This window comes from Vanessa cardui, chromosome 7 (genome assembly GCF_905220365.1).
Source record: "Vanessa cardui chromosome 7, ilVanCard2.1, whole genome shotgun sequence".
Lineage (NCBI taxonomy): Eukaryota > Metazoa > Arthropoda > Insecta > Lepidoptera > Nymphalidae > Vanessa > Vanessa cardui.
Window position 1 is genome coordinate 10,428,462 of NC_061129.1, and position 15,890 is coordinate 10,444,351.

Consider the following 15,890-nt stretch of genomic DNA (forward strand, 5'->3'; position numbering starts at 1 on the left):
TATTTTTTATTGATTCGTTCCAAGCTCGTTGTCTTTAATTCTTTGTACCTTGTCTTTAACTTTAACGATAGGTTTAAGGAAGGGTAAGTGTATCTGTTCAAAAGATAAATATTTGGATAATGAATACGTATTTTAGTATTATCTATACATATAATAAAATTGGAGTGACTGTTTGTAATATAAAAATAACCGCTTTTTACCAAATGCGTATAAATATGTGTATACACGATACAGATACGAAAATAACATTTGTCTGTCTGCTTGTTCCGGCTAACCTCTGGAAGGAGAGAACCTATTTTGATATTTAATAGCAGATAGCTGATGTAATAAGCTTTGGCTACTTTTAAAAAGTAAAAAGTTATAATAACATCTGCGAATTTAACAATAACCTTATTTTTAAATTGAAACGCGAACTTTATATTTGTATTTAAACTAAATAATACAAGAACGTTTAAGATCTTTTAAGAGACAAGTGGCGACATCTATTGACAAATAATAAAACCGAGGTCCGCTAAAGTGAATGTGGAGTTCAGTCCAAACCTTTATTTTGTTATAATTATTGCTTATCCCAATGGTTCAACATATTTTGTATAGTGTTAGAAACTATGAATTGATTCAACGCTATAAATAACTCTTAATTTCAATATTTCTTAGACAGCAACCGGGTGTTTGTTTAAAAAACAAAATGTTAAATTGACTACTTTCAATAAGTAGGCATGTCGTGCGGTAAAACGCTCTTTTATTTGTATAATTTACTCACGCAAAACAAACTAATGTACACCTTTGTCAGGTAAACATAATGAATATATTTGCATGTATAAAAACAGGGATAGCATTAGATCTTGAGTGTTGCTGTGTACGTTCGGTCTCCGCGCGGCGTGGTGTCCCGCTGCGTCAGGCCCCTAAAAACACACAGACCGCGGGGCGCCGCACTCTACCCGCGCCTTTTACTAATAACACAGTCTTTCCCTCTGTCATGCCTTATTTCATTCGAACGTCTCGTTTTTTCAATGTCTCCGTTTTTTTTCCTCCTAACCTCAAACAATAACAATAAAACGAGGCTCTGATGATAGTAATCCTTCATCCTCATTGTCTTTTGGCAGTTTCGTGGAATAAAATATGTTGAGCTCTTGCGACTTGATATCTGAACGTCACATTATAAATGGCGTCGTTTAAAATATTTTAATACCTTGTATATCACGGCGATATTAATTTAGTACGCTTGAGTTGAGCAGGCCGGGTGCCACTGCAGGAATTTTAAATGACGGATTACCGAACGCCGAGATCGAAAGATAACTACTTATCTCGCTGATTCTATCATTGCCCTTCGTTACTCTTTTATAATTCGAACTAATTCTCTTAGTATAACCATTTATTTATATTATTTAAACACATATTCTACACAAGATGTACGACACCAATTATATACTTTGAAGCTTTTTTTTTTGTATAAGAACTTAAATCAAATATTACAAGAGTGGAATTTAAGAAGTAAATTCTTCTTAATAAATAACTAAACTCACAATTTACTACACATAGCCGCTTTATTCTCAGTTGTGTAATAACAGTCATTTTTTTTGGTCTCTTACGTAGGTACGTATCCGCGACAAAGTTACATCGATGGAAATACGCAGTTTGCGGAGTTTGACATGTTTACTTAGCAACCGTTTCCATGTTTAGTAATTGCTTGATGTAGAGTTTATCGCTAATATTGTTACAAATATTTAATCAAATATGGTGAAAATAACCGTAGAAATGGTTCGAAATAAAGCAGAACATCATGATCGGTTGTTGGCTCCACTAGAAGAAATCGCTTTACATCAGGAAAACATTGAAAAGATTGAATTCATTCAAGATTGGTGCCCGAAACTAAAGATTCTTTTAATGCAAAGTAATTTAATTGCAAAAATTGAAAATTTGAACAAACTAAAACATCTCGCGTATCTTAATTTAGCTCTAAACAACATAGAGGTGATCGAAAATTTGGAAAGATGCGAGTCCTTGGAAAAATTGGATTTGACACTTAATTTTATTGGCGATATCGTAAGCGTCGAATCTTTGACAGGTAACTATAATTTGGTAAACTTATACTTAACAGGAAATCCCTGCACGGATTATGATAATTATCGTGATTTCGTTATTGGTACCCTTCCGCAACTGTCGACGCTTGATGGCAAAGATATTGAAAGATCTGATCGAATTAAAGCATTACAAAACCTCCCTGTTATTAGATCAGATATCTTATTCGAACAAAACATTTATAAACAACAAAGAAAAGCACAAAAAAAGCGTTTAGAAAGCGATATACAAGATAAATGGGAAAATGAATACAAGCACATGGATCCAGAAGAAAGAAATAAACAATTTTGGGCTTCTAAAACTGAACATGCACCGGAAGTGAGGTATGAAATCGAACGCATGCGACAATTAAAACAAAAAAGTTATGAACCTGAAACTCAAAAGGATGAAAAAAGAGAAACCAGATTGTTTACTTCAGATGGCAGACCGTTTAACATAAATCAACCAAAAATTGATTTTAAATTTAGCGATGAAGATCCGAACGCCTACGTTTTAGATCTAGCTGTATATAAACATTTGGATACTAACTTACTCGATATTGATATTCAGACAAATTACATAAGAGTATCAATAAAAGGCAAAATATTTCAACTTCATTTGCCTGAAGAGGTGGATATAACAAACTCAACTGCGCAAAGGTCACAAATTACTGGACATTTAGTCATTAAAATGCCAAAAGCTAATTTCATATTAAAAAAACCTTTGACAACCAAAAAATGTATCACTCAACCATCCATAAGTGAATCTAAAGTAAGAGGCTGTAGTTTGGGAATAACACAAACGAGAGAATTTTTAGAAATAGGATCGTCTGATAACGTACTTGATTTAACAAAAATGACGTCAACAAAAACACCTTCATATATTGATCCAAGAATGACATTGATTGAAAAAAAACCGTCTTCTAACTTTATTGACGACCCAGAAGTGCCGGATCTTATTTAATTTTCATTATTAATTCCTTAATTATCCAATAAAATACATGCCCTATAATATAAAACATTTTCATTTAATCCCCTAAATGAATGGAATCCCATTGTATGTTTTTATAGATTTTATTATTTAATCATATATAGATTGGTTTTTTCACAAAATTAACAAAAATATGTAATGATTATAAATTATTCAAATAAAACAAAGTAACCGTCTCGAGTAAGGAGGTATGTATTTTCTGTGTATTGAAACAAATATGTTTTATTCTAGGATATTTATACGTATCGTATAATAATAGACATATTGTATTATATAAAATGTAATTTGGTATTTTATTTAAATTAAACATATCTTTAAGTTACAACTAAAGCTATTTACATTTATTTTTTTGTTTTCTTAGTAACTATAAATCTAAATTTATTACAACTACATTAAATTACCTGGCACATTTGATATATTTTATATAATAATAAATACAGGGAAATTTACAAAACTTTAGCAAATAAATAAGAAAAACTAGTAACTCAATAAATCATAAACTGATTAATACGAAATTAAATATCAATGAAATAATAAATATGGCCACGCTTTCAAACTCATCGTTATATCGAATCTTAATTTAACGCTACCTTTGAAGGATTAAACCAGGAATGAGATAAATTGGAACAGAGAATTTAAGCAAAGAATCGGAGCTACCGACATAGTTTGCAAGATTAGCAGACTGCAATGGCAGTGTGCTGGCGACGTATGACAAATGGCCGAATATCGTTCGTGTATACAAGACCTTCAGTGGAATACGAGTCGTGGACTGACAGAAGCAACGTATGGTAAGTCCTTAGCTAGATAGAGCTTGAGGTGGCGAACCTCGACATAAATACAGTTGTTGGAAAACTCTTGACGCACTTCAGGTGGGGTGGGCTTTTGTCGTTGTAGATAGTAATATGCAGTATGATTATTTTGTCATGTATCATCAAAAAGAGAAAAATGTTATACAATAATACAAACTTAATAATAATACTAATAGGATTCAGATCATTCACGCCATATATTACGAGTAGGTACGTTCATTTCACGTATACTTATATTATTTGCATTCAAAAGCAGTACATATTTCTAGCCTTTTGTGAGTATTTTTTTCAGACGCAATATGTTCAAATTTCACGCGTCTCGTTAGCGTCAATCAATGGGATTCCATTAGTGTCTGGAGGCGAAACCATCAATGACAGGAAACCGTCAACGTCGTGCAGTTCCTTTGAGGAGAACTTCGCTGATATTTGGTGTCGACCGGCCCACGGCGGTGTCAGCTTAAACTGGACACTCGCAAGGGCGCCTGGAGCTACGTTCTGAAACAAAATGACAATAGTAATAAAATGTTGTCTTATATTATTTAATATTTCAAAAGTATTAAATAATAAGCTTTACATTTTTGTGTAATAGGACCAACTGAACCAAAAAATTCGTCAACTAATGTTACGTGGTCACCACCAAACCCATGTTAGCCAATTCCCGACTTTTCCTTGCATTACCAATGCAACACCAACCTTGGGAACATAGACGTTAAGTCCCTTGTACCTGTAGTTTTAGTGGTTCACTCGACCTACACACTATAATACAACACTTCACATTGCTGTATGGCGCAGAATACCTGATGAGTAGGTACCTATCTGGGAGAGAGGTGGATTGCACAAAGCCTCAGTACACCCAGCATTATATATATAGTTATTAAGAGAAAATTGGATAAAAGAACAAACTGATCCGTCAAGACGTAGTCACAATTATAGCGAACTCTAACATGTCTACAGCTGATCACTTAGCACAGAAGAAACCAGATATAATAACATGAACTTAACAATTACCTCGCTTAGTTCAATCTTAAGTTGTTTGTCCAACCCTGGTCCCTGTATGTAGAATTTTCCATTTTTCAAAGGTATCGGGAGAGGATTTTCCAATTTGACCGTCACCAAAAATTCCTGCCGTGAAATTGGCTTTCCGTCATACGATATTTTGATATCGGGATTTCGTACTCTGAAGTCGTCTTGTGCGAAATAGTCGAAATTTCTGTCCACTATTGTCGCTAAGCAAGCTATGTTGAACGATGCCTGTAATAAACCAAAAATAATTTACATTAAACATTTAATACACATATATTTTTATAAATCTATACTTAGTAATAAAATGATATATGACACTTATTTTATAGTATCAATTAGTATGTGTATTTGATTCTTGCATAACCCAGGGGTTTGTTTTCTGTGGTCATAGCTTCGGATCCGAGTATTATTTTATATTTTGAATTCAGCTTGTTAAAGTAAAATATTGCAAAGAAATCTGCAAGTGTGAGTAGAAATGGTGTGTGATGCATATTAAATAACCCAAAAAAAATCTCTACAGACTGACTTGCGTCTGACATAGACTAGAATTGACTTTATTTTTTATATAGTACATTTTAATTACAGTCTGGTGAGGTGGGATTGCCCAGTGAGAGGTGAGATGGCCCAGTGGTTAGAACGTGTGCATCTTAACCGATGATTGCGGGTTCAAACCCAGGCAAGCACTACTATATATATGTGCTTAATTTGTGTTTGTAATTCATCTCGTGCTCGGCGGTGAAGGAAAACATCGTGAGGAAACCTGCATGTGTCTAATTTCATCGAAATTCTGCCACATGTGCATTCCACCAACCCGCATTGGAACAGCGTGGTGTAATATGTTCCAAATCCTCTTCTTAATGGAAAAGGAGGCCTTATCCCAGCAGTGGGAAATTTACAGGCTGTTACTTTACTTTACTTTTAATTATAGTCTACGTTGTCTTTTCGAAAAAATGGCAAATCATCCTCGTTAAAAAATATAAGATATACTGAAATATGAATAACAAAGCAAGTTTACCTGGTCAACAATTTTCTTGAAATAATCATTAAATGTGACTAGCAGTGTAATTTTTTCCTTCGCCGCTGGAGCCATCACCATGTCGAAGTCCTGTCTCTTCACGCCGTCCCCGGTCACCCCGGTGTACGTGACTGTGTCCACTCGCAGCACTCCCTTCACCTGGTGTTCGTTGATTGTCGAACGGTTCTTTATATGCAAGACCTGAAGAGTATACAAAACTTAGGTAAGTAAAAAGATTTAATATTATATGACGTTGCTCGTCAAAATTCGAACGGACTTGTAAGTAATGTTTAGAAACAATTATGGCAGAACTAGCGCGCACTGGTAACTTTTGTCACGGTGACTGTTTCGTCACCTCCATACATATTCATGGACTCGACAAGAGTGACGAAACAGTCACCGTGACAAAAGTTACCAGTGCGCGCTAGTTCTTATATTTTTACAAAAAAAAAAAACAAGAGACTATACGTTTATTTGTACTGAAATAAAATAATACAAGAACTTACTTAAATATTTTGATATACCTACTAAAGATATTTCTTAATGGTATCATATCGTATTTAGATGATGTATATAATACGTACCACATTAAAGTCCTGTCCGATTTTAATGTCGTCTCTCAGCTCGAAGTCAAAAACAACGTCATTAAACGCATCATTGAGGTAATAACGTGCAAATATGCTTTCTGATTTCCGCAGAGCCTTTTCCATAGTATCGCGTTCCTCTCTGGTTCTCTCTGGATATTTATAAAGGTCCGTAATATCCTAAAAAAAATATCATCCAAATAATAAATAAATAAATATTTTTATCATTTTCAAGTAACATTAATTAATAGAAACAAGTAACATTATAAACAACCAATATTATTATTAAATATCTTTACTTAGACCTTTAAAGAATGGTAAAGCAATGTTTTCAAACGACAAATTTGCTACTAGTTTACGATCAGGCGCATTGTTCCGAATCGAACCAAAAATTGGTTATATTAAAATATACAAGGTAATAAAGTATACCTCTCGCTCCATCCGACCGATCGCTTTGGTGGAAATATTTTGTCCAATTGAAACTGTATCACGTGCTAAAAGTTTTAACGGTTGAATTTCACCAGAGTATTTCCATAGCACCTGAAATAAATATTTTCTCTTATTTATAATCTATATCTATACAATATACTTATTTATAGAAACAAAGGTTACGTCAGTAAATACATATACATATTTTTTGACTAATTAATATAAAACATATTTACAAATATTTGTATTTGTTTGAAACGGCTTAACGGAAAAAATATAAACAAACAGGCTTAGCTGTTTGTTTATATTACATTCTTCCTTGTTTTATTTTACGACTTGATACAATATATTATTTTGCACGTTGGCCGATATGGCCTAATGATGAATCGCCAAGTAGGTACTTCAGTTGTGTTTTATATTTATCTCGTACTCAGAAAGGTGAAGGTGAAGAAAAATAGCTTGAAGACGTGCAGGTTTTGTTACAACAAAATCTTCCACATGTCACCAACCCGCATTAACAGCGCTCTTTAATTAGCTCCAAACCTTCACACAACAAGGAGGGTAGGTTTTAGCCTTACGGTTTAATATACATCTCCAAACATACCTTATCTGCATTAACTTGTGCAAAGACATAGGACGCGTCGTAAGGTCGCTGCAATTCTCCATCTCGTACAGCTCGTAAAGACGCTGGGCCACAACGGAAAACGTCCTCTGAGGTCTCTTGCGGTGTTGAATCAATAGCTTGCCAGCCGCTGTACTCAGTTCCTAAGTCTGGCCGATCCATCCATACCTACACATAGCAAAAACATAAATCTTTAAATTTTTATCTATTATATTTGTAAGTAATCTTTTAAAATAATATAATTGTTAAAAATAAACCAAAAACAAATTCGTTTCGTATATCCATAGTAATATATGTATTTCTGCATATCAACTTATTATGTAATACATGTTAAATCTGTATCTCGTATAATATATCATAAACAGATATCATATCGACAATAAGAAACAGATGTTGAACATAAACTGATAAAATGAGAAGCTCTTAATTTCCAATAATACTTCTTGCCAAACAGTTTTATAGTTCAGCCGCTACTTGGCTGTTCGAACCAATAGTGACTCACCTCGTTCCACACGTGATAGTTCCAAACTGAATCTCTGGTGAACTCCTCGAGTGTGTTCCCTTCTTCGTCTTTAATTATGTCAATAGTCAGGCTGCCTTGACTGTCGTGTGCTGCGTCATATCCTGTCACTGGTCTACAGGGGATTCCTAATGCTCTACAAACTGGAGAAGAAAATATTGACAATTAATATATATAAACTAATGTATGTATACGGAACCAAAAGTGTTTATTTAAGCCTTAAATCTTATCTACGAGTATGTTCTGCTATATATTTTTTTTTTTATAAACCGATATTGATGATTGTTTTTTATTGGCTTCAGTATAAATCCAAATGGGACTACTCCCATAAAAATATCATTGGTATTGGATACTATTAGGTTTTTATTGGAAAACAAGTTAATATTTTTTTATTAATAAATTATTTCTTACTTGTAGTTAAAACTCCAGCGTAGACCCAACATTGAGCATACTTGACGGGTTTTTTCTTCTCGTAATACTTCTGTAATATCGATAGTGATCCGACCCATTTCAGGGGATGTGTGCCACCACTGTATTCGCTTAACTCTGTGGCCCAGTTACCGAACAAGACGCCACTGTCATCTTGAACATTGACTGCAGCTGACAGCGCTCGTACCGTCCTGATGGGATCGCCTCTCGCGCGACCTTTGACCTAAAATACAATTTCATTTAAATATGAAACTTTGGGTGCGATTGGTCAAGTTTGAGTTCAACGTTTCAAGATGAAACGATAATGATGGAGACATAGATTTAGTTCGTGTCACGTATCGGAAAGCTCTTGAAATGTTTCACGTTCCACAAAGTAGATTTCTATAAATATTTATTTATTACAATGTTTAAAATCATACGTGTAACATCTGGCATTTTTTATTTCAGTGATGAGATTTTTTACGACAAAAGAGCAAAGGAATCAAACTTGCGGTCCAAACATATTGTTTGGGCCGCAAGTCTTAAATGCTTAAGTACTTAAATGCAATAACAAAAAAAAAATGGTGAAGTTAATTTCAGTCCACGCTGTTTGTAGGCAACTTCATGCAAATGGTAGGTGAACATTTACGCCCAAGTACAATCGTAATTTACCAAGTACACTTCAGAAAAGTACCTTTACTATAAAAAAAAATCCGTTTTCAAAAAGTTACGTTGCCTTGCATTACGCATTATAAATTCGACCTTGAAGTTTCACTTTCATCACGTTGAATTTAATAACTTTTTATCTTTAAATAAAGACGATACAGTGACCTATCTCTTTAAAACAGCTGTGTCAATTGTGTTTAAAAAAATACTTTTTTATAGTTATGGTTTCATTTCATAAGCAGCACAATTTAGATACCTTTAAATTATGCTATTAAATATATGTATTGCGGTACATTACAATGGAATCAACTACATAAATTTAAATTTAATAGCGACCTGTTGAAAATCATTTAATACTTGCCTTTATTTAGCAAATAGTATGTAAATAAGCGAACTGAATTATTGCTTCGGAGAACAATTAATGCATTGATAACATATGACCGAAGATAATTTTATTTGTAACCTCAACAACACAATTATAAATATAGCTATCGAGGCGTACCTTTCCAATCTCTCTGACGAGGTATAGAGCGCATTCCAATATATCCTTCTCATACTGCGCATAATACCAAGGCATGGGTTTGATTACGTTGTAAACGCCTCTGTACATAAGCCCACCATCTTCCTGCACGTACTCCTCTCGATGACTATGTCCTATAATAAAAATTATGTATTCAAATTAAATCTATATATTAAGTATTTCATAATGGACACAATTAAATAAATCAAGAACGATCTAGAATAATTATATAACAAGTTTTTAAAATACCATGTAAATTAAAAGAACAATTTTTTTTATATTAAGCTGTATATAATAAAAAGAGATACAGCTCACAGTAGAGTGACACTTTATCGAGTTTAAAGTAAACTGTAAAAAAACTTCGTTTCAATAATGTATTATTACAAAAACAAATATGTTTATGATATGTATCTAAAATTCCTACCTGGCATGTAAACACTATCATTTAAGCACCACGGATTAAAGAGCACATATATGGGGAGAGGATGTGTGTAGCTCAGTGATTCGCCTCCATTCAGTCGGGTATCTACGTCTATGCGCCACGCAGCAACAATGCAGTCAGCCGCTGCGGTCACCGCGACCATGAGGTGAGAATCCATTTGACCGTCATACACCGCATTCCATGCGCCTAAGGTTTCGGATCCTTTCTCCAGCATAGGAACAGCGGCTGACGTATCCCCTGACGGCCCACGCTTTTCCACATCTGTTTCCATACAAGCATTTAGTAAGTATCTGCTATTCTTAAATTATACGCTGATACCACATATAAAATAGTAATGTTATTTCCGACATACCTGACACATAAAAGATAAAAGAAACGGCATCTCTGCTGGCATCGTATGGCCGGTTTAATAGAATATCGAGTTTGAAGGCCTGACCTCGTCTTATAACAAGACACCTGTCAACATCTCTTGACATGAGATTGAATTTGCTCGTGTGATGATTTTCCCCATTAGTTTCGATGCAAAAATCGATACCTTGCACGGCGAGGACACCTTGTCTCGTTCCGCTGATCACATCTGAATAAACAAACAGTTCTCTTAGTTCAATATCACGTCTAAAGATTATGCAATCCTGTTGATATACTTAATAAATGAACATAAACAAGCGCATAATGGTGAATTATTGTAAATAACGAAATGAAATTCTACTTAATGAAAAATTTTCAATTTAATCTTACGTTAAAATAAATTTTATTACTACCGGATATATTACATTTCTTTAAATATATCGACTGTTTAAATTATCCGAATATAGTATATAATTTTCGATTGTTTTAGTGTATCATGCGTATACAATATTAGTAACCTACTAAATATAGTTTAAATTTATATTAATCATTCATTGAGAGCTGATAGTATTCGTCATCGTTTAAAATTTTCGCGCCTCACACTTGGGTCAGAGCCAAATCATTTATTCGGTCAGAATAATACAAACTTGACCAATGCTTTATACTGTTACTTTTATAAACACTTACATGTGATGTAAACTATAAATTTAGCCGAATATATTAAAAAAACTTTGAGTTCAAAATAATTTTAGTTTCTACTTCTACTTAAACGATCTCGATTTCACATAATTTACCTGGCTGAAATGGTATAATAATGTACTTCTGACGCCTTCCAAAATAGTATCTCCATAAGTTCTTGATGTACTCCATTTCACAAAACTTAATTTTACACCTTTTAAATTTGCGCTTACATCAGACACGATAAGCGCTGCCTCTAAATAATGTATCAGCTTACTGATACGACTGCTTAGATTCACCTATCAGTTCGATTTCACAGGGTACTAATTAGTTAAGCAAACGTCCAGCTTCCTATGAATACCGTCATGGACTGTTTGGTTCACGCTCTAAACTTCATCTATAAGACTCCTACAGCCGGTGATGTCACGAAATATACATGGCTCACAGTTGGTACAAAGAATTATACTTAAAGCCATTCATTGATGGCAGCTAGATTCTATTACTCATCGAAACTTCAACGTCGAGATCTTACGTGAATTCTCAAAGAGTCATGTCAAAGTAAATAATGATCAAACCTGTCAATAAGTAATTGTACGCGGAATCAAGCAAGTCTAATAATAGCATAATTGTCACAAGTGTTGTTAGCTTAACAATTTTATTCCATCGATTGTGACATATGTATTAATGATATAACGGCAGTGAGATCATTGGAATTTATAAAGATTTATTTGTAACAGCTCTGCCCCTATGAGACAATCAAATTGCCCTAGAAGTACAATCAAAATCGACTCAACCTTACAATATTACGGGTCAATTAGTTCCGCGCCTTGATAATATTACAATACGAGTTTAAATTAATTAATTGTCCTTAAAAGCATAATAATATTCTCGCCTAAAACATTAATCGAGTAATCATGTTTCCTTGTATTAATTACGAGTGTGGGTGAAAAGATCTATATCTGGATGGATGTACTATCCATTCAAGGTCTGTCTTAGTTCCTTAGTTCCCACGCACGCGTAGGTTTTCTGCATAAGCTGTAGATAAGATCATCACACTGTTAACAGCTATATTTGCGTAGATAAAGGATTGTATTCAAATCCTTGACATAAGTAAATACCAATTTAAAAGACATTGAACTTGAAATATAAAACAAAATGTAATTAAATTAAAGTTAATGAAAGTATTTTTACGCATGTAGAGCCTAGTGGCCGGAATGACGTAACCGTTAATCGAAGATAAAGGTTCACGCACGGTCAAGCATCGCAGAGATATTGAAGGAAAAGGTCTTGAAAAAAACATGTGTTGGATGAAATACCCTATGGTAGATTGGATACATATATGTATCCTATCACCCGCATCCAAGAAGCAAAAGATAGAAGTATTGACTTTTATTTTATTTTTATCGTTACTTAAGTATTTTTATTAAGTTTTCAAAACCTTTTTTTAGTACTTCAAAATTATTTCAACCATTTTTTTCCACATACAGAAAAATAACTCTCCAATCTGAACAGATCCGTCAATACATTGTCATACAATTAGCATATTTAATTAGACTTTTATTTTTATACTATCTACGCATTACGGGTCATTTAGCATGTATATCTGTTATTTTATCATAAAGAAACAGTTAATGTTGAGATAAAAAAAATCTATTTAAATTTATGCTTGTCGAAGTAACATCACAATATAACACTAATTTTTAATGCAATAAATAGTAATAATAATCTATAACTTTTGGCATTGTATTAGGTACTCCACGTTATTGATTATGCAATTGAGTTTTAAATTTATATTGTTTAGAACATCCGTTAAAAAATATGAGGAAAATATACTAAATAATGAACTTTTTGTACTCATACTAAAAACGAAAACTATACAAAAAATATTGATTGTTAAATAGAAAAACCCATCAGAAAGAATCATCAATGGACTCATACTCATATTATAAATGCGAAAGTAACTGTATGTCCGCTGTGCTTTAAAGGATAAATCATAGAACATATACTTATACCTATAACCCCTAGGTTTCCAAACTCCACGCGAGCGAAGACGCATTGAAAAACTAGTTTATTATAAAGATAAAATATGCACTGGACAAAATGAACCTGTCATATCTTGGCTTCTGATTATATACGATGGCTATGAACTTAGTTAACGCGTGTCAAAGGAACTTCAATTTTATGGCCATATTAATAAGATTTCAAGCATTTATAAGGTATTGTAGTACGTAGGTCGGTCGCCTGGACTAGCTCACCTTGAACGACATGCGCTCGGCCACGCATTTTGTTATGTTAAGTAATTTAAGTTCAACGTGAATCGATTCCTCAGGTGTAATCACGCAACTAACACTTTCACTATATATCTTTCTTATGAGTGAAATCTTATGTTGGGTAGCATTCTTTTTTTTAGAATTAGAATACGATCCATGATTTAAAAATCATATAAAGCTTGTTTTACAGCCAGTACTGTTAATTAACCGTTATTTAACCTTACTGTTGCTTTTATACTTGTTAGAGGAAAAATAGCTCAAAAACGCATACACGACTCTTATTTATTCAAGCATACCTTTACCCTTTTACCTTTTACCCTTATCGAATCAAAAAAGAATTATCTCAACACAATTTTATTCATGATTGCGTTTTTTTTCTATATTACTACGGCATACTATCACTGTTTGGCTTCAAGAATTTTCCTATTTTTGCCTACCTGGAGCTATCAAATCTTTTTTTTTAACTGCTTGGATAACCCGAACTTGAGTATAATTCTGAGATGGTATCAATATTAGTAATCGTACATCTAAATGAACAAAACTTATAAAAACATTGTCGAATATAGTATATATGTAATAGAATTCGAAATCGCAAATATTCAATGAACTTGGCGTCCGAATGCGTAAATGTTAATTGGTTACGCAATATTCTGTAGGAATGCTAAGAACTAAGGCAAACTTTACGACTGTATCATTGAGATATCCAACGAAACGTCTCAAGTTTGAGGTATTTATTTTTAACCGACATCAAAAGACAATGATAGGCGTATTTTATTATCTTTGTATTCCTCATGCTTTCAGTGTTGTTAGATTAAAGACAAAGGAAAATGATTTATAGTGATTGCAATAGCTGTAATTTTTTATAAACTAAAGACTTTATTTGACTTTTAAATAGTAGTACATTATAGTGTATGTGAATCAAATTATACTTGTCGTAAATTCTTGTTAATATAAAGCAAAGATTTTCCTGGTACGTAATATTTACTATTTATAAAATATTATCTTATAGGAAAATTCAAAAATAACGTAGCGTTTTCTTAAGCTTTTATTGTCGTTCTTGACATTTCAAATAACACTAAAACGCGATGTTTGTAATATTTTCCAGCAAGTGTACTTTTTACAAATTACCTAGAATTTTATGTATAGTTCTATGCTAAAACAAGAAAGGGGTCGACCTTCAAGCAATAAGATATTGCAAATGTTTGAAGAGAGGAATATACAAAATACTGGATGGTGAATGAGGTGATCAGATACACATTTTGATTATAGAACGTAAAAACAAAATAGTTATTAAATTCAGTATTATGTCACCGGCCGTATTATTAATAATTATCATTCTGATTGATTACAGATGTAAAAACTTAGACGATGTATTATTGACAATTAAACCGGTCGGTGTGTTGCAATCGTTTATTTATATATTACAAAGACGATTTTTAACTTTATCCTTAACTTTTATAAATTCTCAAAGTCAGTTCGATTATGTAGATTTTTTTTTCATTTTAAAATAAATAACGTAATATCTATTTGGATACGATTAAATTAAAAGTTACTATATATAAATATATAATATATTTTTATTATATATACTAGATATATAAAAGTAAACTTACTGTTCGAGGTATCCAATCGCGGTGGTCGAGGTAGATCTTTCAGATCATACGAATCTGATCTCACGAGTCCACAGCATCCACACTTAGCTGGGCATACATTAGCTAGCTTACTCTTTACTGCGCCCATGTTATGATAACAAAATTCATATATCTCCAATTAAAATGATATCTACAATTCACTGGTGCTAATTAACCAAATTCCTCAAGAGGAACGCTTAAATCACCTCTCAAAGCACTCTAAACTCACAACGTTTGAACAGTTTGCCACTGTGTAAACAAAGCCTAAATTAGAGGTTCAACGCTCGGCTATACAACGTAACCCACTTGAAAGCGTATTAATATCCAATTAATAGTATATTTTCGATATATACGATCGACGCGTGCGCACCAAGCGCTGGATTCGATTGATCTGAGTTGAGTGCTCTCCTTGATACTTTTAACAGTATTCGTATTCGTACATGACCGCTTATCAGTGTCAAATAAGCCTGGGATGTCCACTGGGGGATGGGTCAACATAGTACGATTGAAACATGTGTCATAGTGTTAGTCATGACAGTGAGCGTATATTTCAAAGGTAGCCCTAAGTGAGTCAAGGATATGTCGATTATGGTCCATAAATCGAATAAGAATTTTTAAATAAATCTCACGTCATAATTGGAAATTACAATAATATTCAAATGTTAAGTAATTCTGTGTGTAATCTAAGAATCATATACCACCGTTTATATAGCCTATCAATAGTGTCTTTGTTTTATTATATAGGTAAATATTGGTGATTATAAAGAATTAATGTTTTACGACAACAGCAACAGCCTACAATGTTTCAATGTTGGGCTATGGCCTCCTCTCCCTTTGAAGAGAAGGTTTGGAGTATATTCCACCATGCTGTTCCAAT

The 15,890-nt window shown here is 33.3% G+C and overlaps 2 protein-coding genes across 3 annotated transcripts; one reads left to right on the top strand and one right to left on the bottom strand.

Moving 5' to 3' along the window:
• Positions 1 to 1,680: 1,680 nt before the first annotated feature.
• LOC124531137 (protein tilB) lies at positions 1,681 to 3,543 on the top strand. The gene has a single exon (XM_047105604.1). It carries the CDS (start codon positions 1,735 to 1,737, stop codon positions 3,019 to 3,021), a length of 1,287 nt encoding a protein of 428 aa, XP_046961560.1. The 5' UTR covers positions 1,681 to 1,734; the 3' UTR covers positions 3,022 to 3,543.
• Positions 3,544 to 4,148: 605 nt separating this feature from the next.
• LOC124531136 (annulin-like) lies at positions 4,149 to 15,440 on the bottom strand. 2 transcript variants are annotated; one of them, XM_047105602.1, is made up of 12 exons: positions 14,996 to 15,440; positions 10,439 to 10,663; positions 10,069 to 10,347; positions 9,627 to 9,778; positions 8,462 to 8,702; positions 8,033 to 8,193; positions 7,513 to 7,698; positions 6,909 to 7,019; positions 6,480 to 6,659; positions 5,896 to 6,096; positions 4,866 to 5,108; positions 4,149 to 4,352 (listed from the first exon to the last, which is right to left on the bottom strand). In XM_047105602.1, exons 1-12 carry the CDS (start codon positions 15,120 to 15,122, stop codon positions 4,161 to 4,163), a joined length of 2,298 nt encoding a protein of 765 aa, XP_046961558.1. In that variant the 5' UTR covers positions 15,123 to 15,440; the 3' UTR covers positions 4,149 to 4,160. The 2 variants fall into 2 exon arrangements, with proteins under 2 accessions (XP_046961558.1, XP_046961559.1); XM_047105603.1 differs by lacking the exon at positions 14,996 to 15,440 and adding an exon at positions 11,229 to 11,503.
• Between the last annotated feature and the right edge of the window lie 450 nt (positions 15,441 to 15,890).

Coding starts and splice junctions, on each gene's coding strand:
- LOC124531137 (XM_047105604.1), top strand. CDS start 1,735: ATGGTGAAAATAACCGTAGAAATGGTTCGAAATAAAGCAGAACATCAT.
- LOC124531136 (XM_047105602.1), bottom strand. CDS start 15,122: ATGGGCGCAGTAAAGAGTAAGCTAGCTAATGTATGCCCAGCTAAGTGT. Junction 8,194..8,461: donor CGCTGGAGTTTTAACTACAA/GTAAGAAATAAT, acceptor TTTCTTCTCCAG/TTTGTAGAGCATTAGGAATC. Junction 6,660..6,908: donor TCGGTCGGATGGAGCGAGAG/GTATACTTTATT, acceptor TATTTTTTTTAG/GATATTACGGACCTTTATAA.